The sequence below is a fragment of the Malaclemys terrapin genome, chromosome 17 (assembly GCF_027887155.1).
Source record: "Malaclemys terrapin pileata isolate rMalTer1 chromosome 17, rMalTer1.hap1, whole genome shotgun sequence".
Taxonomy (NCBI): domain Eukaryota; kingdom Metazoa; phylum Chordata; order Testudines; family Emydidae; genus Malaclemys; species Malaclemys terrapin.
Genome location: NC_071521.1, coordinates 15,321,741 through 15,346,864, shown reverse-complemented (window position 1 = coordinate 15,346,864; position 25,124 = coordinate 15,321,741). Strand labels below are relative to the sequence as shown.

Here is a 25,124-nt window from a genome sequence, read left to right as displayed (position 1 = left end):
CATGGTGTGGAAACGTCGGACCTACGCAAGAAAGACGAAAGAAAGACAGAAAGAAGGAAAGGCTAGAGAGTGGTAGACAGAAAGAATTACCATAGACAAGAAAGAAAAAGAATATAGGGGGAAATTTGTACTGGTGATTAGGGATTTTGGAGCCCATGTCCCACAGGATTTCAATGAGAGCTGGGTGTCTAACTCCCTTCATCTCATTTGAAAATCCCAACATAAAGAGTAGGTGCCACATTCTTACTAATGGAGACTGGCATGGTTCCACTGACCTCAATGTAGCTTTGATACTTTACACATGCTGAGAATCTAGCCCTACATACATACCCCCTCCCACACACACACACACACACACACACACACACACACACACAGACTATAGATATTTTTTTGTGCTCTCCTGTTAAAGCCCAAGTCTGTGGGCTCCCTACAGACGGCCTGGGGCCCTATAGGATTCACAGCTGTTTCCTTGTACCTGATAAGTTCTGCTTGTCAGACTCTGTCAGTTTCTGAAGTGCATGAGGCAGGGGAGAACAATAACTGAGTGAAGAAGCTGGGCCTGATCGCCTTTCCTCATAAAAGGCCCAGGGATTTCAGACTGGCAGATAAAGGAGTTTATGGCTTGAACAGCAGTGCTGAACTGCAGTGTAATGAAGGCACGCGGGTCAATTACCCATCTGTTTGTGTTTCTATTGCTCTGAATTACAGTATCCATCGCTGACAGCTCATTGGAGTGGAATGAAAATAAGACAATAATTCACAGGGTGAAACTGTGGAGAAAGGGCAGGAGGGCTGTGATCTCATTCAGGAGTTGAGCCCCCATCTTCGTGATGAGTCATTTGCACTCTCGGCGATAGAAAGGTGGTTGGGAGCTCCTGAGAACCCACCTCAGTGCTCGTTTTAATGAACACCCTTCCCTTCTCTGGTGCAGGACAGAGTAGCTCAGATACTGGAGAATAACCAAGGCAAAGGGGACATCCCAAACCTCCTTTTCTTACCCCCTTGTGCACAAGACATAGTTTATGCAGAATGCCATGTCCACTGGCAGTGAGCTGTCCAATTGTCTGACCTAATTCTCAATCAAGCGCAGAGCAGTGGCAGCTGCCAGGCAGAATAAATATAGTGCTGTCTTCAGCCAGAGGTAATATTTGGGACACATGCATGAGGAAAAGGTTTGGGGCCTGGTTTTCAGAGGCACTGAGCATTTGTAGCCACTACCAACTACCCTGGAAGTTATGGGTTCTCCACACTTATGAAAACCATGTCCGTCATGCATACTCTGTGAGAATCAGGGGTGGGGTGTGGTGGCAGGGGGAGCTCCATCAAACAATGGGGCACATACAAAAGGAGGGTGAGCCCCTGCATGTCCTACTGATCTCTCCTGGGATGGGTCTCAAGAAGAACCTCAGGACTCCTCCTTTTGACTCCAAAAGGGATTGCAGTTGCTCAGCACCTTGCTGGATTTTGCCATGCACTATCATCTTATCCATCTATAGAAGGGAGTTTCCTTTTCAAACCTCAATACTCGAGGTAGGTGAAGATCTCCAGTTGCCAGGCTCCAAGACTTGACTCCACTTGCCTTGGCAATGGAAAGTGAGTATGGAGCGGCTAAGGATTTTGAGATTTTCAAAGCACCTGGAGAAAGATCTTTGAGACCCTGAGGGCTCCTAGATTCAGAGGATCTGGGGCAATAGCTAGCCATGAACTGGACTCATCAGCTTCCATGGACCCTAAAGGAATGGTCTAGGTTCCATGGACTTGACTCAGTCCTTTGTCTACACTCTACAGGAATGGCCTATCCTGGCCTCTGAGATGCAAAGCCTAAAATGTTGTTATGCTTTTCAGTTCACCAAACTTTCTTTTTTAACCTTAGTTGGACAGCAGCACCAACACGCTTCCCCATCCCGGCTAATGGGGACTGTTTTCTGATGCATAACAGCCCAGCTAACCTGTGGGGAGCCACCCTGTCCATTTGCATACGTAGCTAGACACATGGTGCGCACTTCTGATTGGCACTCATCTCCCCCTCACATACAGACCACAAATGCCCACTCCTACACACTCCCATGCATGTCCGCAATGTATACTGCATGTATAATGCATGGCCAAAGATGCAGAAACCCTTTTCAAACAAACACCCCCTCACATACAATACATGCACACTCCTATATTCACACACCCCCACAGAAATATGTGTCCCCTCACAGATGTGCACTAGCAGGTCCTAACGCTCATTTATACTAAGACTGCTTTACACTGCATAAACGGATTTACCCTTGGTTTAAGGCCAGGTGCTGGGGTGCCTACCCCACACAGGTGGTGAAAGGGTTCATGTGGGCCTGAGAGCCCAATTAACCCACCCGGTTGCTCCTAGAGGGTAGGCCAGACTTAATTGAAGATGAAGCCTAGCTGGAGAGGAGCTGGGTAGCGGTACAAAGAGAAGCAGTGTGGAGCAGAAGGCAGAGTGTGAAGAACTCTGCAGTCACTTGTGTGGTAGTAGAGAGACCTGAGGAAACAGGGAGGCCATGCATGGTGAGAAGGAAATCTGAGTGGGGGAGGGAAGGTCTCTGGAGGACACAGGAATGAAGCAAGCCTAAGGCAGACCCTGGCTAGAGGGCTGAGTGACAAAGAAGAGAAACCACTGCAGGGCTAGAGCAACCATCGGCAGGGGGTTCTAGATGAGGGGGGCCTACACCCAGCCGTGAGTGTGTGCTGGATGAGGAAAAGCCGCACACTCGGCCATGAGGGGTTCATCAGCAGTCCATTCACCCTTCTACAGGTCCCTTCACAATGTCAGTGTGGTATAAAGGGAGCTTAGTGAGTAAGTACGGGCCTGATTATCAGTTAGACTAAGACTCAATCTATCAAGGCACTTAAGTATGTGTTTGCGTTTAAACACATGAGCAGTCCTATTGATTTCAATGCAGCTACTAATGGGGCTTAAAGATGAGCACATGTTTAAATGCTTGGCTGGCTCAGGGACTCATGCACTCATTCTTCCAAAACATGGACTTGGATGCAAGAAATACAGCTCTGCAGCTTAAAAATTCCACCCATCCTGCAGAAGATGTATGCCTTTCTACAGGGACTCCATGCTATGCACAAAGATTACCGTCCAGGCTAGGAAATCCCCGATGGGGGGGTTGAATGTTAAGGTTGTAGGAATATAATCACACACACCTACACTCCTATTCCCATTCACATGTAAACACACAGAGGTACACATACACACTCAGACCAGAGACAGGCATGCACACCTGTGCTTTCTCACCCACCATGCTTCTGGAAGACTGCACACCTTAATTGGTAACCCATTGGTCAGGATCAATCATAGGATGAATGTCTGACACAAAAAAGTGCAAAGGCCCTCTTTAAAGTCTGGAGGGAGCAGAGGTTTGGTCAAACTGAGGTAGGAGCAGAGAGAGGATATGGGAGCTGGTGAGAAGGGACGTGAATTCACTTAGGAAGGGTTCTTGGAGAGGTGTTTTGGCCTTGGCCTGGAGATATCTAAAAAGCAGATTGCACACCTTCCCACAGCCCCACAATTAGAGCTGAGTGACAAAAATGTTGATGGAACAGTTTTCCCTTGAAAAATGCAGTTTTGTTGCGATCCAAATGTGTTGTGGGAAATATCTGGATGGGGAGAAAATGTAAACGAATTGTTTTGACTTTCTCATTTCATTAAGGTGATGCTGAAATGTTTCATTTCAACTTTCTCATTTCAATTCCTTTCGTTTTGACTTTTTCCCTTATATTAACTATTTGCATAGATCTAATATACAAATACAGTATAATAGTGTTTCGGGTTACTGTGCTGACGTTATCAAAAGGAAACATGGTTCCCATATTGAAGCAAAAAGATTTGATGCTGTCAAAGAAAAGCATTTTGATATTTCAGAATGGAATGGTTTGGGGAACCTTTTGTTTTGCTGGAGATTTAGAAATTCTGGTTCCGTTTCGGAATGAAAATCAATTTTGAAATGTCAGAATTTTCCACGGAATGGACATTCCATTTTCTAGCCAGCTCTGCTTGCAATCTCCAGCATTGCCACACAGAGCCAAACACCTCCAACAGCCAATTCCTTTCCAATCAGCAACAGAATCAGCCAGTGCTCAACTCCTTACAGCCTACAATGAAGGTGGGCAAGAATGCCTAGGGCAGGCCAAAGAGATAAGAAGAACGCGGACATACATGAATGCATACGTGCTGACGCCCAGCCACGCAAACACACATGCTCTTTCATCAGTGAATGTTTCTACTCAGTTCACGTACTCTGATGTTTGAGGACATTTAGACCCAGTTCTAAATCTTGCAGCAGATCCTTATATCTTATAAAGGGCCTAATCAAAGCCTTCAGATGACCTTTGAGGTATTTTGACTCTGGATCTGAACATTACATCTTGGGCCTATGACTGCCAGGGGCTTGGGCTCTTCCTTGAGAATGAGATGCTCTCACGTGTAGGCTTCAGTCAAGGTCTGGCTCCGGCCGGCTGTTTGGGAATCAGAAATCTTCCCTGTCATGAAGACACTGTTCTTTTATTGAACTGGCCTCCGAGCAGAGCGACATGAAGGCAGGAACACGGATTTCTGTCAGCAGCTCATGCTTGGCTGCTAATCAGATCAAAGTAGACTAAGTCACGATTCATTACCTGCAGCCCTGTGACTAATTCTTAATGAGCTCTCACAAAGCAGCTGGAGAGGAGAGAAAAGAGCCTAAATAATTATTCAGCGAACCACCCTCCAGATTGGATGGATAACATTAAGGTGTAGCTTTAAAGGTCACTTTGCTTTATTAAAAGGAGACCATTTCTCCCTGCCCCTATGTCTTTCCCTTAGCTCTGGGTTGGCAAGTGTTGGGTTTGCCCTGTGTTGTAGCAGTTAAACCGTGTGTGCTGGTTATCTTGTTATTCCACAGGCTCTCACCATGAGTATTCACTGAACCAGTTCACACAGCTGAGATGCAGCCAGCAGCGAGCACTTGTCTGAAGTCCCATCGCAACCAGTACCTTCCTCCTTCCCTGTCTGGACTCTCAACCTTTCCTCTTCTCTTTCTGTCAGCCTTCTCCTGTCCTCTCCATCCCAACCACTACCTTTTGGTTCCCCCTCCCTCTGTTCCTCCTTTTCCGTTCAGACCATCACAATCTCCCCCAACCATCTCCCCCTTTTCCTCCCCTCCCCCATCTCTCTCTCTCTAGGGATTATGGGAGTTTCTGAGTGAGACTGTGTTCATTATTCATAGATTCTAAGGCCAGAAGGCATCACCATGATCGTCTAGTGCAGTGGTTCTCAAACTAGGGCCGCCACTTGTTCAGGGAAAGCCCCTGGTGGGCTGGAGAGGTTTGTTTACTGCCGCATCCGCAAGTTCAGCCGATCGCGGCTCCCACTGGCCGCAGTTCGCTGGTCAAGGCCAATGGGGTCTGCGGGAAGCGGTGGCCAGCACATCTCTCGGCCCGCACCACTTCCCGCAGCTCCCATTGGCCTGGAGCGGTGAACCATGGCCACTGGGATCCGCGATCGGCTGGACCCGTGGACGCGGCAGGTAAACAAACCAGCCTGGCCCGCCACGGGCTTTCCCTGAACAAGCGGAGGCCCTAGTTTGAGAACCGCTGGTCTAATGGGACTTCCTGCATAACACAGACCAGAGAACTTCCCCCCAATAAGTCCTAGGGCAGATCTGTTAGAAAAAACATCCAATCTGGATTTAAAAATTCTACGTGATGGAGAATCCACCATGGCCCTTGGTAAATTGTTTCAATGGTTAATTACTTTCACCATTAAAAATGTATGTTTTATTCCCAGTCTGAATTTGTCTAGCTTCCACTTCCAGCCATTGGATCACGCTGTACCTTTCTCTGCTAGATTGAAGAGCCCATTACTAAATATTTTTCCCATGTAGGTAGTTATAGATTGTAATCAAGTAATGCCTTAACATTCTCTTTGTTAAGCTAAATAGGTTGAGCTCCTTGAGTCTATCATTATAAGACCCATTTTCTAATCCTTTAATAATTCTTGTGGCTTTTCAACCCTCTCCAATTTATCAGCACCCTTCTTGAATTGTGGCACCAGATCTGGACACAGTATTCCAGCAGTGGTCACACGAATGCCGAATGCAGAGGTAAAATAACTTCTCTACTCCTGTGCAAGATTCCCCTGTTTATGCATCCCAGGATTGCATTAGCTCTGTTGGCCACAGCATCACACTGAGAGTTCATGTTCAGCTGATTATCCACCTCGACCCCCAAATCTTTTTTTCAGAGTCACTGCTTCCCAAGATAGAGTCCCCCATTCTGTAAGCATGGCCTATATTCTTCGTTCCTAGATGTATACATTTACATTTAGCCATATAAAAATGCACATTGCTTGCATCCAGTTTACCAAGTGATCCAGATCTCTCTGTGTCAGTGACTTGTCCTCGTCATTATTTACCATTCCCCCAATTTTTGTGTCATCTGAAAGCTTTATGAGTGATAATTTTATGTTCTCTTCCAGGTCATTGGTAAAATATGTTAAATAGTGTAGGGCCAAGAACCAATCCCTGTGGGATCTCACTGGAAACAGACCCACTCAGTTATGACCTATGAAGGAAGGCTGAAAGAATTGGGTTTGTTTAGTTCGGAAAAGAGAAGACTGAGAGGGAACATGATAGCAGTTTTCAGGTATTTAAAAGGGTGTCATAAGGAGGAGGGAGAAAACTTGTTCACCTTAGTCTCTAAGGATAGAACCAGAAGCAATGGGTTTAAACTGCAGCAAGGGAGGTCTAGGTTGGACATTAGGAAAAAGTTCCTAACTGTCAGGGTGGTTAAACACTGGAATAAATTGCCTAGGGAGGTTGTGGAATCTCCATCTCTGGAGATATTTAAGAGTAGGTTAGATAAATGTCTATCAGGGATGGTCTAGATGGTATTTGGTCCTGCCATGCGGGCAGGAGACTGGACTCGATGACCTCTTGAGGTCCCTTCCAGTCCTAGAATCTATGAATCTATGAATCTATGATTGCCTGTTTACAGATACATTTTGAGACCTATCAGTTAGCCAGTTTTTGATCCATTTAATGTGTGCCATGTTAATTTTATATTTATCTTATTCTTTAACCAAAATGTCATGCATTCCAAGTCAAATGCCTTACAAAAGCCTAAGTATATTACATCAACACTATTACCTTTATCAACCAAACATGTAACTCATCAAACAAATATATCAAGTTAATTTGACAGGTTCTATTTTCCATTACCCCACGTTGATTTGCATTAATTACATTGCCCTCCTTTTAGTTCTTTACTAATTGAGTCCCATATCAGCCACTCCATTATCTTGCCAGAGATCAATGTCAGGCTGACAGGCCTATAATTACCTGGGTCATCCTGTTTACCCTTTTTAAAAATTGGCACAACATAGCTTTCTTCCAGTCTTCTGAAACTTCCCCAGTGCTCCAAGATGTATTAAAAATCAACATTATCAGTCCAGTGAGTTCCTCAGCCAGCTCTTTTAAAACTCTTGGATCCAAGTTCTCTGGACCTGCTGATTTAAAAATGTCTAACTTTAGTAGCTTCTGCTTAACATCCTCCAGAGCTACTAATGGAACGGAAAGCATGTTGTCATCACCAGATAATGAGACTACATCAGCTGTTTTCCCCAAATACAGAATAGAAATATTTATTGAACACTTCTGATTTTTCTGCATTATTACTGATAATTCTACCATCTACATCTAGTAATGGACCAACAGCATTGTTAGGATTCATTTTGTTCCTAATATATATATATTTTTAAATGCCTTTTTACTGAAATTGCGCGGAGACTGTTCCGGGCGACAAGACGCTACATAGCGCGCATCTTTCCAGGTGCCCCCCACTTCCACTGTTTCTCTTGCTCTTTGGCTTTCTCTTTTTAGCTCCATGGTGCTGTTCAACCTTGGCTTTCTGAATAGCAGTGACTACCGGGATGGTCAGAAAGGGTGCAGTTTTCTGAATTTCTCAGCCCGACAAACTCCCACCATCCCCATTCTTTTCTGACAGAGACTGATTCAGATCCTGATAATCATGGGGACTGGCTGAAGGAGTGGTAAGGGGAAACTTTCTTTCTATTCCTTCCCCCTTCCCTCTCACACACTGTGTCCTCCTCTCTTTCCCTTTGCTCTTTATTTTCTCTCTCTCTCTCTTACTCTTTCTTTGTTCACTCTCTCCCCCCTTCCATTGAGTCAGCTCCATGAAAGCCATGATGAAGTTCCCATTTCCAAATGCTCTTTCACTGACATTCTGTTTCTGCCTTTATTTCCCCTGGTTGCATTGTCCCTTCAAACCCCACTTGGAAGCTCTCCTCCCATCATAGCTAACCCTAACTCTGAACAAGTGAAAGGCAAAAATCGGAATTTGTGCCATACTGGAAATTATGATATTCCTTTTCTTTGGGCCCACATAAGAACTAACATTTGAAATATTTTTTTTTAAATTGAATATAAAGTTCCCAATAACTATGAATTGGAAATGTCAAAATGAGATATTTCCTTTCTATTTTCCTTTGGGAAAATCAAAAAATGAAAACAACAAGATTTTGTGGAAACCTCAGTTTCCATAAAACAACAACAACAACAACAACAGAACACTTTGATGATAAATTCTTGGCCAGCTCTAATAGCAATGCAAGGCTTCCCTCTTTCCCTTCCCTTGATTGGTCATACATATCCTAATCAACCATAATTTATTATACAACAGAGGTATCTGCTGCAGGTATACATATCTGAAGATTGGCCACATTATCATGAAATCAGAGTAATAGGTCAAACCTAAGACCTTATTGTAAATCTAGAGGATATTACTTACAAAAATCTAGGATAACCCCTTCCCTGGTATTTTCAAAAGAGCCAGAGGACAATATGCACCCATTGGTTTTCAGCCAATGTCTTTGAAAATCCCATTCTTAATAACCTTGGATGACTTTAAGCATTATTGTTCATTGGCGCCTGATCCCAAGTCCTTTGAACTCAATGGGAGCCTTTCCATTCATCCAGTCTTTGGATCAGGTCCTTAGATCTATCTATCTATCTATCTATCTAAAGGGTTTTGATTAGTGATCATTCTTATAGTATATATAAGAAGCCCTACATTATATATTACTATCTATATAAATTATGGGAAGGTACATTTCAGTGATCACCAATACATTTAAAGCAACATGACTATTATTTAAAAAAAAAAACATTTTTTTAAAAAAAATCCACGATATGACCTAATAAATGAAACCCAATTTCCATGAAACATCCCATGTTTCACTAAAATTAAAACATTGCCAATTTACACTGAAAACCAAAAACATAATATAGCCTGTCTTCTGCAAAATTTAAAATTTAAATCTATATAAAAATTGGACAAAGTGAACTGTTAAAATTCCTATTTCCTATTTTGTTAAACATTGAGTATAATCACAACAAAGTTCATGCACAATACATTTCCTGCTCCATTGAAGTCAATGCAAAGACTCCTGTTGACTTCAGTGGAACCAGGACTGGTCATTACGTTAATTAATGTACTTGGCCCATGACCTCCAGTTCCAAAATACAGGTGTCTATGACTTGAACTAAAGGATTAGGTATACTAGGTAGCAGCTGTAGCTGACTGACACACCTCTGATCAGCCACCAGAGAGGGACAAGGGGACATTTGGCCAGTATGTTACTTAAATATCATTGGATATGTTGGTATTTCTTTACGTTGATGTATAAACAACAATAAAAAAGCATCATGCCCATTTATTCTCTGGTGCCTTTGGGTTTGTTTTAGAACACAGTCAATATGAATAACAAACCCAGCAGCATAGATTCACCCTTGTAATCAAGATACTAATCAAAAAATGAATCTCAAAAGGCATAATATTCCACCCTCATTCAGTTCTCTCTCATTTCCCAAGCCCCTCTTCCCCCCCTGCCAAAAAAAAGTAGTTGCACCTCACAGCTTGTCCTGGATGCCAACAGACTCAGACTACTTCAGACAAGCAGAGAGCATGGCAAGGTCAAGTTTACATAGGTTAAAACCTTAAACTCTGCCTGAAAACCAATAGGAGCCAATACAAATCATAGAGCACTGGTGTAATGATATAGGGACCAATCCAAAGGCCAGTAAAATCAGAGGAAAAACTCCCATTGACCTCAGTGGGCTTTGGGTCAGGTCCATAGCCCTGCCATAAATATCTTTCTCGCTCTCTCTCTCCCCCACTCTTAGTCCCTCTCTGTTTCTCCTTCTCCCTGTTTCAACCATTGTTACTGTTTACTACTATTTGAACTGCAGTAGCACGCAGAGGACTCAGGGCCAAAATGGCAAAGGCCTCTAGGCACGTAAAGCTGCATCTAGGCACCTATGTAGGATTTACCAAAACATCTGAGCAGGTTAGGTGCCTAACTCCCATTGAAAGCCAATGGGATTCAGGCACCTACATTATGTAGGCACTTTTGGAAATTCCACTCTGTTCCTAATTACATCTTTAGGCACCTGAATGCCTTTGCAGTTCTGGTCCCATTGTGCTAGGCACTGTACATATAAATAAGAAGACACTGTCCCTGCTCGAAGGAGCTTACAATGTAACTGAAGACAAGGCAAGTGAGTGTAACAAACACCAGAAAAGGAAGAAGAAGGAGGAGGAGGAGGGTATGAGCTTTAATTTCCTCTTGTCATTCCTTCCCTCCCACCCCCCCGACATTCACTCATTCCTTTCTTCTGTTTCCTACCTTGCAGGTGGAGTTTGCTCTCAGTGCTTTGCAGAAGGACAGAACTCACAGAGTCCAGATTGTCGTAGCTGTTACAGCCCAGGGGGCCAGTCCGAGTTTCTGTTACCTAGAGCAGGGTGCAAAAAAAAAAGGAAACATGCCATTTGTTTGCGGCATTTCCAGGACGGTCCAGTCCCTGACATCTCCACTGGCTGACAGACACCCACATCCATCCCACCCTCACGAAAATACAACCTACATGACGTGGGTAAGAGCCAAATATCCCCAATGACCAGGTTAGAAATGCAAACTTGAAAGAAGATCCACCTCCCAGACCCTGTCCAGCTGCAAACTGTCCCTTGTTTTATGTTATTGCATCTGAATCTGGGCCTGGTGAGGGGAGGCCTGCAGGCTGATCCAGGGGGGATCTCTGCTGGCTTAGACCAGAAGCCAGGAGAGGAATTATCCCGTTTTCTCTCCATGGAAATCTAGAGCACATGGATTGAGAAACAGATATGGTGAACGACGTCCTGCCCCCCACCACACAAGCACATACTACGGATAGATGGAGACACAGAAAATCTTCCCGCTGCGTGTAGCGTAGCTGTTGTTATTGTTGGTATCTAGCTGCCGAGGAGACCTGCCCTTTCTGAGTTCACAAAGAGTGGTTATGTGCTGTCAGGGCTTCAATATCTCAATCCAGTTTCCCATCCTTGAGGGAATAGGCTGGGCCAGGAGACATCACAGAACAATAACACAAGCCGGAGCCTTTCAGTGTGATGGCTAAGAGTGATGTCTCCATCCCGACTGCCTTCCCTGCAGCACGTTCCCTGACAATGGAATCCTTCCCCAATGGAGACTGAGTGCTTTCAAAGGAGGAGGCCGTTGTTTGTGGATCCATTTTCATTTCCTTTGTATCCTCCTCCCAGTAGCTTCCCCCGCTCCCCCTCCAGCTCTCTATCTCTAACCGGAAGCCTTTGTAAAGCCTCATTGTGGGCTTTTCTCATTCCCTTGTAATCAATTCACCTGAGAGCTGTTCAGTAGAAACTGTACTAATACCTGCTGCAGGAAGACCTGCAGTGGCAGCCTCACTCCACCCTTGTATAACTGCTTGCCCATTTCCATTGTCGCTGCTGACCTGCCGTGGCCAGGCCCTCCCCAATACCACTGCTACACGGCAAGGACCATGATCTCTTTAACATCAATGCCACACTGCGTGTCCCTTTCACAAAAATCACTTTCACGCCGGAATGGTCTGTGCCTACCCAAAATGAGGGACACAAAAGAATGACTTTTCCCATCTAACATCTGTACCACAGGGCAATAACTTGCCTTTTCCTGGGACGAATGCCACGTTGGAATGGCTGGTGCCTACCCAGCGACAATACCATATTAAAGGCCAAGCCCTGACTGGCATCACTATTGCATTGGAATGGCTGTCATTCCCCAGGCCATGTCTCTCCCTGGAATCTCCATAGCAACAGAGGCAATACCTTGATTGCTCCGGTAGAGATCTGGATCTCATGGAGTCTCCTCATGGTGCCATCGCGGTCTACAAAGTAGGAGGAAGCAAGCTGGTGCAGCGCCTCAACGCTTTGGGTGGCGTTTCCTGACTTCCTGTCAAGCCGGCTTTTGTCCATGTACATGGTCAAGGCCTCCTCCCCTGCAGTGAAAGGAAACAGATTGCTACATTGGAAGGTTTGCTGCTACCACACAGGTACCGATGGTATCACACGCTGAACCTGTGCAGTCCAAACTCTGCCCCCCTGGAGATGCCTTGTGCAACAAATCCAGTCCCATTCTTCTGTACAATGGGCCAGATTCAAAATCTTAGTATAGTTCCATTGAGGCCAATGGTGCAGATCCCCAGCTGCTGTAAATTGGAATAACTTCACTAAAGACCATGCTGATTTAAACCAACTGAGAAACTAGCCCATTATACAGAACAATACCAACAAGGCCTGTCATTTTGGGGGTACATTTGGAGTGATGGGGCCAATATTTAGACTTGGTGGAAGAAGATGCAACGCTCCTGGAAGTTTCTTTTCTTAATTCAATGGCATAAATGATGGTTTAAGTTACATTTAGCTCATGAGTGAATGGATCTGTGTTTAAAGGGTAAACGAGTGTCATCTGGCATCCAGTAGCTATGCAAGATGAGTGGTTGAGAAGAATGGGGAGTAGGAGGGATGAGATGACAAGCAGAAGAAAAGCAAAGAGAAGTAGCATAAACAACCACTTGCTCTTCCTACAGTCCTGGAGAGCACAGGTGATGCGTGTTGTGTGGGTACAAGAAAAAAGGGATAAGGTGTTGAACAGGACAAGGGAGTGCGGGGAAATCAGGCCCGGTATTAACAAGAGCACTGCTGCCCTGGAAATGACAGAGAATCAGGAAGTACAGACGTTCGAGCCCCAAGAGGCAACAAACGTTAATGAACAATAGAACATTCTGAATGAAAAGAAAAGAAAGATGAAAAGAAGACAGAACAAAGTTTATAACCACAGTTTATTGTTAAAAACATCTATTCATGATGTCTGAGCCAGAATACAACCCAGCTGACTTTCTCTGAGTTCTGCTAGCATTGCAAGACTCAAAGGAGTGACAGACAAAACCAACACATTTTCCTCACTGAGGTCAGGAAATCTGATTTTGAATGTACACACGGAGCAGAAGGTGCCATTTTTATGTAGTTAGCTTTAAGAGAAGAATCAAAGTTTAATTAGGGTGGAAGTAAGTAGCACCTGCCTTAATCCAACCTGTGTATCCAACAGATGAATTGATATTTATGCTGCTGATGATCATTATAATACTAGGGTTGTATGAAAAAAATTGCATCACTACCGTTTTGATGGATAAATATTTTACTATAGGGACATTTGATTATTTTAAGGGAAAAAACTGATTTTTTTTCTGTGGAAAGCAGACACTTTCTGTGACAAACTTTGATTTGAAAAATTAAAAAAATTATATGAAATGTGTCTCCACATTTTTTATTTAAAAACCAAACCCCAGAATATTTTGATTTGGCAAGACTACTGTGGTGCCTAATGGGAATTGTAGTTCAGTTTCCCCACGGCCTTATTCTCCTCGATGGGCCAGACTCCTTAGCTGACCCACATATCCCATGATGCACCATGGCCAGGGTCTCCCACGACACACCAAGAGGGAAGACTCTGGTGCATCATGGCAAACAGTCTGACCAGGGAACCCAATCTAAGCCACAGAAAATGGGAGCTTCCAGCACCCAACTACAACTCCCTTGAGGCAAGCTGTGGCATTTTCAAATCAAAATATTTTGATTTTTTGCCAGGATGTCAAAATTTTCTACGGAAAATTCTGACTAAAAACATCGTTTTCCTCAAAATTTTCCATGGGAAAAAAAACAACCCAGATTCTGACCAGCTCTAAATAAGAACAACAATAATAATTAATAATAATCAACAATTAATCTGTTGACAGGGATGCCTAGAGGCCCAAGCTGGGGATCAAGGCTTCACCATGTTAGGCCTTGTACACATACATAACAGAGAAGATGTTTCCTGCCCCAAAGGGTTTACAATCTAAGCATATGATGGGAGACAACAGGTGGATACAACAAACAGATGGGGGAAGCACAAGGTAATGAGACGAATGTGATTAACATGATAAGCAGCGGTCACAGCACACCAGCTGCTTAGCTGCTGTCAAGTGTTTTGCCGGCGTCACAACGCAGGTGAGTTTTCAGGAGAGCTTTGAAGGAAGATAAAGTAGTGACTTTGTGGACGTTTACAGGGAGTGCCTCTGTATGAGGGGGAAAGCTTGGGAGAAAATGCAAAGGTGCTTGTGGGGAAATGTGATTAATAGGCAATAAAGGCTGTAACTTGGGCCAAATGTATCCTTGATGTACTGTACTGAACTCAGTGGAGTTGCACCAGAGATCAAGGTGGTCTTCTGTGTCCATTTCAGACTAGACTACTGTACCTAGCAGAACGTGGCACCTGGAAGCCCTGGACGGGTATCTCCCGGATGGCAGTTAGACACCCAGCTCCTGTTGAGTTCTAGTGGGATTTGGAAACTCCCTTGGGTTCTTGTGCAAAGCCCACACCTTGTTTTTGCTTCCTAGGCAGAAAGATCAAGGCCTTTGTCAGTCCCTGGCTCAACAATCACTAGTGGAATGCTGAGCTGGGACAACGCTTTGAACTGGGGATGCTCTTGTACACTATGAACTTGCACTGGGATAAATATAATGATCAGGAGTGTGAAAAATCCTCCCCCATCCCCCCCGAGCGATGTAGTTCTATCGGCCTAACCCCGGTGTAGACAGGGCTATGTTGATGGGAGGGCTTCTCCCTGCAACAGAGTTACCGCCTCTCATGGAGGTGAATTAACTACGTGGCCGGGAGAAGCTCTCCCGTAATAGCGTCTTCACTGAAGTGCTACCGTGGCGCAGCTGCACCAGCGTTCTAAGTGTAGACCTGCCCCGGCACTGCTGTCATCAAGGTAGTGTGAATATAGACATCCAGTGTAGCTCCAGAAGCGTGGGGAGCGGCAGTGGAGGAACGACCAAGCCATGCTGAGTATATATCCACTGATTTCAGGCACTTTTGTACTTGACACGGCTCAGCCATGCCTCTGCTGCCGCTCCCCATACTACCACGGCTACCCTGCTACTTGTATTCATGCTAACTCTCAGGAGATAGCACAAATATGTGTACATGAGTTGGGGACTCACACCCCTAGCTCGTCGTGTAGACACAGCCGTGGAGACCTGGCAGAAAGCAAAACGTCCTGGTTTAATCCCCACCTGGTAAAGCTACTGGGCAGTAACCAAAGGTGCTAGGATGTTAAATACTGATCCACAAATGGAATCTACATTGACAGGGCTGAGGGATAGGAACAAGGGTTCCAGACCGGCATGTAAGTAGGGTATTTGAAGCTAGCACCTAGGCAGTAGTTGGAGAACCCAAAGCTTTTATGGCACCTGGAGATCTGTGTTCTATTCCCAAAGAAGCCGTTGTTTGCCCCTCCAAAGTGTTTCAGTCTCACCACAGGGAGGATGAGGGGGAAAAAAAGAGAAACCTCTCTGTGCTTCATTCAATGCACATCCTGGGAGACAAGCCCCGTTCCTGAGATGTGAGATGAGAGGGCAGGGAGAGACCGCTGCTTGAAACCCACGCTGTGTGCATGTGCCTAAGACTGGGAAAAGCCCAACATCCCCATGGAAAGAGAGCCAGCGAAAGCAGCCCATAGATCAAGAGGGGTTAATAGACTTTTGCTGCATTATTAAGTCTTAATTTCTTGTTTATTAAGCGAATGCTATGTTCAAAGTTGTCTTCCCTTCAGGGCTTTCCCTGCAAATTAGCTCTCGGCTCTGTGTACTCCATCCCTGAGCGTGGATGCCCTAGAAATGACCCTGCACCAATCCCTTTGTCAGAACTAAACTGGAGCAGGGCTGGCTCTCTATCGGGCTCTGGGGGAAACCAGCTGTTCGGCAACAGGAAGGCATCAGAAATCCTCCTCTTGTGGAAGGTGTCTAGGCAGCAACAGTGCTGGACGCAGGATGGTCTGCTCCATCTCTCAGACCTCCTTGAGCCCCTCCCAACAGCTGCTACGCAAACAGGTAGTCTTGCACATTTGTCTCTCGTTCTGTAGCTGGTTAAATGTCAGGCTGAGATTTGAATTAATAAAAAGCACAATTCTCTGGGTAGCTGCTTTTTTATGTGGTCCAAGGTCTTAAAGCGACTCCTAAGCAACGATCGACTTGAGGTCACAGGGATCTGGATTAGCCTGCAAACTCTGAGCGGAACATGTCCCCCTCCGTGCACAATGCACACTGTGTGGCAGGTCTAAAGCTCCTTCATCTTCATCACGGTCATTGGCAAGATGAATCCTTCATTCCTCTTGCCCTGCCTGCCCCAACCCCACTGCTCTGGGCTGATTGAACACTTCGCACTTCTGTCCAACACCAGCTCTCGTTACAAGCTTCTGCATATTTAAAAATGTTGCGTTGTAAAAACAGGAGACGGAACAAGCCACTGTGAATAATTCACAACCTCGCCCGGGTGAAATTAAAAATATATTTCACCGTTGAAGGTCTTTGTTATTTGGAATTTCCAGGGACGTGGAAGAGAAAAAGGCTGCCAATGGAAAGAAAAATAAAACCACAAATAAAACTCCATTCACTTCCATGGTTTCTTCCTTCACTGCCTTGCCCTGTGTACCACTGAACTATCCTGGGGGGAGGGATAGCTCAGTGGTTTGAGCATTGGCCTGCTAACCCCAGAATTGTGAGCTCAATCCTTGAGGGGGGCCATTTAGGGAACTGGGGTAAAAATCTATCTGGGGATTGGTCCTACTTTGAGCAGGGGGTTGGACTAGATGACCTCCTGAGGTCCCTTCCAACGCTGATATTCTATGGTTCCAAGGAGATGTTTCCTCAACAGAAATGAGCTCTCTCTGTACAGAGTTATTTTAGGCCCTGATTCAACACATCATCTCTACCCAGCAAATCACTTAATCACTTTGCTGTATTGGAACATTTCATGTGATTGAGGTGGTGGAATTTGATTGGATGCATTGAACCGGCAGTTTTGGACTAAGGGTTCTTTTAGGGCTGCATTCAGTAATGGCTAGGACCACATGACTTCAATGGACCTACACCAGTTTAGCCCATCTGAGGATCTGGCACCTACGTTGTGCATGAAATATATGCAGGCAGGGATGCAAATCAATCTAATCTTGTCTACATAGCTGATCATTTACAGTATGTTTAAAGAGCTTTCCATAGCCCCCAGAGAAACAAGAGCCAGAAATCCTAGGAATTTCACTAAGGATTTTGCTATTGCCAGTCTATTTTATGTGGACAGTGCTAAGATAATATGATGAGCAGCAGCACAAAACGTTAAGATAAGATGCCTTCTTTGTCACTGCAGTATTCTCAGTGCAACTACTGATACATGCCATACATGCTATTTAACTCTCTGTACAAAACGGATAATAGCTACAAGCGGTAAAAAGACAAACAGAAGCAAAAAATGTCCATGAGAAATGTACTTCCACTTTTTAATTTTCAAAATATTTGAAATTTTCTACCCAGCTCCAGTAACCGGGCATGCAAATTGGTGACTGCACCTGCAGTTCTCCATCTTATTGATCTCCTGGCGTATGCTGCCCATACCGGGACCTGTCTGCAGTCCCTGGGTATATATTTTGCACTGAATTTAATTATTATTCTTTTTTTTTTAAATATGGCCCATATTTTTTCCTTTCACTGTTGTATCCAGTTCAGGCCACTCTCTGTCCCCCATCATTGTCTCCATCCCTGCCTAATGCCTTGATATGCTACTTCATAGAGCACTCCAAGATTTTTCCAAGTCCAGTGAGTTTTCCCTGTGGGAGAAGATTGTTTTCCTTCTGTATTGAGTTTGTTTCAGAGAGAGAGAGAGCATCTGGTTTCAAGAAACAAGGCAGGGTGTGAAGGTTAGGGGGGACTGGTATTATAGGCACTATACCAGCCACGCTGCTATTCTATCTATTCCAAGAGAGAAAATCACCTAGGCAGAATATCCAATTCACATGGTTCTTTCAAATGTTGCCTGTGCACTTATTTGGAGTTTGGCTTTAACATATTTAATCTGGAATGATTATCATCACACAGGCATCACACACACATGCCCATATGCACCCTCTCAAAACTGCAGCATGTCCACATCGTCTTAAAACTAGGGTGACCAGAGAGCAAATGTGAAAAATCGGGACAGGAGTTGGGGGTAATAGGAGCTTGTATAAGAAAAAGACCCCAAAATCAGGACTGTCCCTATAAAATCGGGACATCTGGTCACCCTATCTTAAAACTCACATACTCAGATAATGGTATTTGCATACTCAGGGTCAGACTGTGAGTCTCTCACACATAGCAGGACCTAAGGCCACACGGAGTACTCTGTCCTGTTAAAAGTACTAAGACATAGGGCTCAGTTCACCCCCATCATGTGGCATTGCCTTTTAAGATCTTGGGAGGTCTGATATATATAAGGGCCTAGGAAATAGGAGATACTGGTGGAAAGGAAGTGGTCCTAGAAGTAAGTACTATTTTGGGAGGAAATCCAATTATTGTTTCTTTAAGGGCTTGTGACAGGAGCTTTGCAGGGTGGGTGGAGCCAGGGCTCCCCTTGTTCCCAGCCAATTGGGATGAACTTTAGGAAGGGGATCAGCATATATGCTGCCTTCTCCTTCATAGCATGGCAGACAGCAACAGGAGACGGCTGGGCTGCTGACCCTGAGGACTAATTGGAGGAAGGGGCCCGGTGAAGGAGAAACTTGCTAAAGCTCCACAACCCGCCTAAGTTACCACCCTCGCTCCAGGGAGGAGAGCTGGGGGAGTCGGGCCTTAAAGAGAGAGGGAGGGGACGTTCTGAATTACAATCCCTCTGCTGCCAGAGAGACTGGCAGTGGCCTGGAAGTCATGCCACAGCGGTGGGCAGGGAGGAAGCTGTAGGAGGAGATGGAGTGAGAGTAGTGGAGACAGTCCTGAAAGAGCTAAGGACAAAATAGGAGCATCCCAAGGAAGCAGTGAGGGATTAGAAGGATCAATCCTTAGCTGGCTAACATGGTGTCCCTCGGCTGGAAAACCAAGAGGAGAGGTCAGTCCTCCTACAGGCTTCAGGACTGAAAGAACAAAGATAGGTATGCCCAGATCATAGAATTATAGAAGATTTGGGTTGGAAGAGACCTCAGGAGGTCATCTAGTCCAACACCCTGCTCAAAGCAGGACCAACCCCAACTAAATCATCCCACCCAGGGCTTTGTCAAGCCAGGCCTTAAAAACCTCTAAGGAAGGAGATTCCACCACCTCCCTAGGTAGCCCATTCCAGTGCTTCACCACCCTCCTAGTGAAATAGTTTTTTCCTAATATCCAACCTAGACCTCCCCCATTGCTCTTTGTTCTGTCATCTGCCACCACTGAGAACGGCGGAGCTCCATCCTCTTTGGAATCCCCCCTCAGGTAATTGAAGGCTGCTATCAAATCCCCCCTCACTCTTCTCTTCTGCAGACTAAATAACCCCAGTTCCCTCAGCCTCTCCTCATAAGTCATGTGCCCCAGCCTCCTAATCATTTTTGTTGCCCTCCGCTGGACTCTCTCCAATTTGTCCATATCCTTTGTGTACTGGGGGGCAGGAAGTGGGGGCAGAAACTGGACATAATACTCCAGATATGACTTCACCAGTGCCGAATAGAGGGGAATAATCACTTCCCTTGATCTGCTACCAATGCTCCTACTAATGCAGCCCAATAGGCCATTAGCCTTCTTGGCAACAAGGGCACACTGCTGACTCATATCCAGCTTCTTGTCCACTGTAATACCCAGGTCCTTTTCTGCAGAACTGCTGCTTAGCCAGTTGGTCCCCAGCCTGTGGTGGTGCATGGGATTCTTCCTTCCTAAGTGCAGGACTCTGCACTTGTCCTTGTTGAACCTCATCAGATTTCTTTTGGCCCAATCCTCCAATTTGTCTAGGTCACACTGGACCCTCTCCCTACCCTCCAGTGTATCTATCTCTCCCCCCCCAGCTTAGTGTCATCCGCGAACTTGCTGAGGGTGCAATCCATCCCATCATCCAGATCATTAATGAAGATGTTTAACAAAACCGGCCCCAGGACCGACCCTTGGGGCACTCCACTTGATACCGGCTGCCAGCTAGACATGGAGCCATTGATCACTATCCGTTGAGCCCGATAATCTAGCCAGCTTTCTATCCACCTTATAGTCCATTCATCCAGATGGGGGCCAAAGGCCTGGCATAAAGGCCATTAGACTCTGAGTTTTCTGTTTGGACTTTTCTGTTACCCCCGGACGGGGGCTGAGCTGAAAGGTGACCTGGCTGGAGGGCCGGGCCACAGAAGCTGCAGACGGTTGCAGAACCAGAATGATGAATAAGGGGATGCTGCAGTGGAAGAACCCCTTGCAATGCCTTGTCCTAGCACCAGGGGGAGCAATGACAGTGGGTTTGCCTCAGCCGAGAGCACTTGCGCTACTCAATTTAACTTCGGGCACCACTAGGGCTGCAAAATATTTCCAAGGCCTTCCACCTGAGCCCTCAGCAGGTGTGTGGACACATGTATATTGTCAGGGATGAGGGCTTCGGGTGGGGGAAATGTGACGACCCTGACTCATCACCATACCAACCGACCTACATCCTTCCTCGGGCCTGAAGAAAGGCTCTGGGTAGCTCAAACACTTGCACCTTCCACCAACAGAAGTTGGTCCAATAAAAGATATTTACCTCGCCCACCTTGTCTCTCTTACATTCAAAGTGACACAGAGCTGGAAGAGCATGCTTCATCCCCTCTCCCCACCGTCCCAGTGACTGTGTAAGAAAATACCCCGGTGGCCACCTACCTCCAAGGGTGGCAGAGATGAGGATGTGGGTGCCGTACTTTTTGATGATGGTATCAATGAACTGTTGCGTGGTGGGTCTCCTGCCCAGCAAGCGGATGCTTCTCTGGAATTCAGGCATCAGGGGCACTGGATTGCGGACCAGGTCCCTCCGTTCGATGGCTGTGTTCCTCACCTTCCAACGGGCAAACTCCCTATGCGACAACACAGGAACACAACACAGGTGAGGCACTAAGTCTGGACAGGAGGGGAGAACCACCAAGGAAGGGGAAAGGTGAAGGCAAAGGGGAAAATACTGGAGGACATCCCCACATAGATACACAGGTGAGGCTCTGAGGAGGGGGAGGAAGAAGAGGAGAAGCAAGACGTTACTGCACAATGCAGGAGCAGGGTCTGAGCTGGTGCTGGGGGAACCTCAACAAGTTCAGAGGTACATTTCAGATGAGTTTCCGGAAGTATGGCTGCCCCACATCTGCCTACCGCAGGGCTCCTGCACCTTCCTCTAAAGCAGCTGGCTTGGGCCGTTCTTAGCAACAGGATACTGGAGCAGACAGCTCTTGGTTCTGATCCAGTCTGGCAATTCCCATGTCCATGTGTTTCCATCCTATCTAAACTCTCTGACTGCGCAAAACCCAGCTAAAAAGTTGGAGAGCACAAGCTTGCTCATGATGTCCTGATTTTCCAGCCCCCGGAGTGCAGGGGAATGTGATCCTTGACCAACAACATGGACAGAAGCTGCTCAGCACCTGCCCTCTGAAAATCAGGCCCCTTTAAGGTATGTCAGGTTGGGCAACCAAAAACCGAGGCACTTGACATTACTAGCCTCTTTTGCAAAATCTTGGAGAAGGCCTAAGAAGAAAACCAGTATTTACAACGCTCCTGCAATACGCACAGCACTATCTTAAGCCATGTCCAATTGAGTCACAAGCTGCTGTTCCTTTTCGTTCATTTATTCCAGTAAATCAGATCAAACATTCATTTAAATAATAGGAATAACAATACGGGGCATTTTCTATCTCAATAAGTATTGGCATCCCCCTGTACAGGTGGAGCAACTGACGTGCCGGGAGATGATTTAGTGCACTCAGCGGCAAAGCCGTGATCAGACCTGGGGCTCTTGCCTCCCAGTCTGGTTCTCTAGCCACAGGGCCTTGCTGCCTTTTAGATTATTTTAATGAATGTAATTACGCATGTGTTTATTTTGACTGGGTCCCATCATAACTCACCAGGGTGACTTACAGCAATAATATCAGCAACATACCAGCCTTTTAACTTCAAATGCAAACTCCAGAGCTAATTCCCACTTGTTAATCCTCAGACTTTCAAAAACCTAACCAAAAATTCCATTGACAGTGTGCCCTAAAACTCACTACACTCAGGCTATGGAAAGAGCAGATCCCAGAAACACGGTCCTTTCACTGAAAATATTCTGCCACCAGTCTTGGAGTGTTTCCTCCCAGCAACCAGTAACGAGAACAACCCAATGGATCAGTTATGCCTATGATGGGACACATTGGGAGTCAGATTCTTGGTTCCAAAACTATTTCCAAATAACGAGTACCTTGAATAGCCCCCAGAAATGCACAGGTGTTCATTGCATGGAGCACAAAGTATGGCTGTCACATGCTCATACTGCATAGAGTACAAGCCTCAGGTGTTCATGGCGCTCACAGTGCCATATTGGTGTGATGTGCTGTGAATGTGGTGCCTGATCTGACCCCACTAACATCAGTGAGTTTTGGAGCAGGCCCCTGGAGCCTGCGATGGAAATGCAAGATGTCTCGTGCAGCTAATGCCACTCACGACATGAGACTGCACTAGTTGATGCAACTGGGTTCTTTTCAAGGGTAGCTTAAGTATAACTCAACGGGGCAGACCGAACTAGCAAGGCCATGGAACAGTGTTGTGAGTCCATGTTAAAGAGACGCTAATGCCTGATGGGGGAAAGGGAGTGGAGAGCCAGTAAGGACCAAGACTGGTGGCATAATATTTTCAGTGAAAGGACTTTCACTCTATCTATCCATCCTTGCCCCAGTAACGATAGATAGAGAGAGGGGTGGGGGTGTATGGGAATAGATAGATAGATAGATAGATAGATAGATAGATAGATAGATAGATAGATAGATAGAGGGAGTGTCTGGAGATGAGATAGATAGATAGATAGATAGATAGATTCACCCCTTCTGAGCTAGCACTAATGAGTGAGCAGTCCACATTGTGTGTCAGAGAGATGGAGGGAGTCGCTGGGGACAGTCTCAACACTCGTTAGTGGTACATTCCCTCCAGGGGAAAAACAAAAGGGAAAAATGCTGAGGAGGGAGGCAGAGTTGAAAGCACAGACCGGGGACATCACACAGAGCTCCCACTGAGTCTCTACAGATAGAAGAATCCAAGGGCACGTACATCTCTATCTGGGGAGAGGCATCTGAAAAGGAGAGGCCGTCGGAGCAAATTAAATTCTCCATCTTCAAACCCCCTTGCGACCAAAGGACATAAGCGGAGAAACAAGTTCAGTGCAGACCTTGGGGGCTGTGGTTTCAAACCAGAATGAAATGCAGCAACCAAGGAGCAGGACTGAATATGTTAAAGAAACAGAGCAGAAAGGTTCCGAATGAAGCCCAGAAGTACCACGCTAACGAAGCCGCTTCCCCACCTCACTCTCCTCCTCCCCGGGGATACTGCTGCCTATGGGCCTTGCAGGACAACCAGGGGATGCCATGCACAACATATGCTCCAGCAACGAGGCCCAGCCACGTGGGCTAAGGGCAGAGTCACTCCTTTTGGAGCTGTCGCCATAGCCAGGTTGAACTTCCCCGCCTCCCTTCCAGCTTGCTCACTCCCCCTCTCCTTGTAAAGCACGGCTTAAAAGCCACCAGCTGCTGCATGCTGCCCACAGCCGATGAGCTGTCAGCCCGTGCCCCTCCCACACAACCCCAAGCCCCAGGACTTGCAATTACCAGCCAGCCTCCTGTGCCCCCCAACACCTCAGCGTTGCTGTTCTTATTTACTGGGTGACATTAATGTGATCAAAGGAATGAGCCAAATACCCTGCTCCAAAGGTCTGACTTTCTAAGAGCCGGATTGTATAGTTCTGCATGCGTAGGCGAGAGACCGCTACGGAGGTGCTTATCTGCCTCCCTCCCCGTCTCCACAGTGTCCAAGCACCTCACAAGCATTCCTGCCTGCATCCTCATGGCAGCCCTGAGGTATAGGAAGTATTATCAGCCCCATAGGACAGATGGGGAACTGAGGCACAGAGAGTCTCATTGAGTTGCCCAAGGTCGCTCACAGAGTCTGTGGCACAACCAGGAATACACCCCGAGGTCTCCTGTGTCCCAGTCCAGTGTCTTTACACAAGACCACTCTTTCCCTCCCCGGCCTCCCCCCCGATCCGGGGCTGGATACATGCATAGTCCTCCTGGCTCCTGAGTGCAAGACTCCTTGAGATTGCTGCAGGCACTAGATACCCCCAAAGGCTCTGGTGAGGGGCAGGATCGCAGCAGGACCATGGCACTGAGCTGGCCTGACACAGAGTGAGAGGTCTCCCTGCCCCCTTTCAAAGGGTGGTAGAGGTGCTTTTCCAGCTGCCCCTCCCTGAAATACCCAGGACAAATCCAGGCTGAGCAGTTTGTCTAGGGATTTCCTCTGCAGCACGGCCTCTCCCCCGTCCATGACAGCATTAGGCCATTAAAGGCTGAGATTTTTAAAGGGGCACGAGGGAATTAAGTTCTCAGAAGAGTTCTAGAACCTTGTCGGGTCCTACAGCCCAGCCTCCAGCCCGAGCCCAGACATCTACACAGCTGTGAAACAGCCCCGCAGCCCAAGTGCTGCGATCTCAAGTCAGCTGGCACGGGCCAGCCATGGGTTTATAACTGCAGTGCAGACATACCCCTTGTCTTCTTTGACCATTCAGCCCATAGCCTCTGGATTAGATACGCAATACAGCTCAGGTTAGCGCACCAAGAAAAAATCTAATTCCAGAGCAACGTTTAAAAAGAAAAACAGTGCAAGCCAAAAGTGATCAGACATGATAGCTGGAGTTCACTTGCCAG

The 25,124-nt window shown here is 46.3% G+C and overlaps 1 protein-coding gene across 1 annotated transcript in view; it reads right to left on the bottom strand.

Annotated features, from left to right (window-relative positions):
* The window catches only part of BRINP1 (BMP/retinoic acid inducible neural specific 1), a 94,437-nt gene that overhangs the window by 13,695 nt on the left and 55,618 nt on the right, over positions 1 to 25,124 (bottom strand). Inside the window, exons 3-5 of the mRNA XM_054007965.1 lie at positions 21,076 to 21,266; positions 12,193 to 12,362; positions 10,721 to 10,826 (exon numbers count right to left, since the gene is read on the bottom strand). Of these exons, the coding sequence (XP_053863940.1) occupies positions 10,721 to 10,826; positions 12,193 to 12,362; positions 21,076 to 21,266 (467 nt within the window). The remainder of the gene's footprint in view (positions 1 to 10,720; positions 10,827 to 12,192; positions 12,363 to 21,075; positions 21,267 to 25,124) is intronic.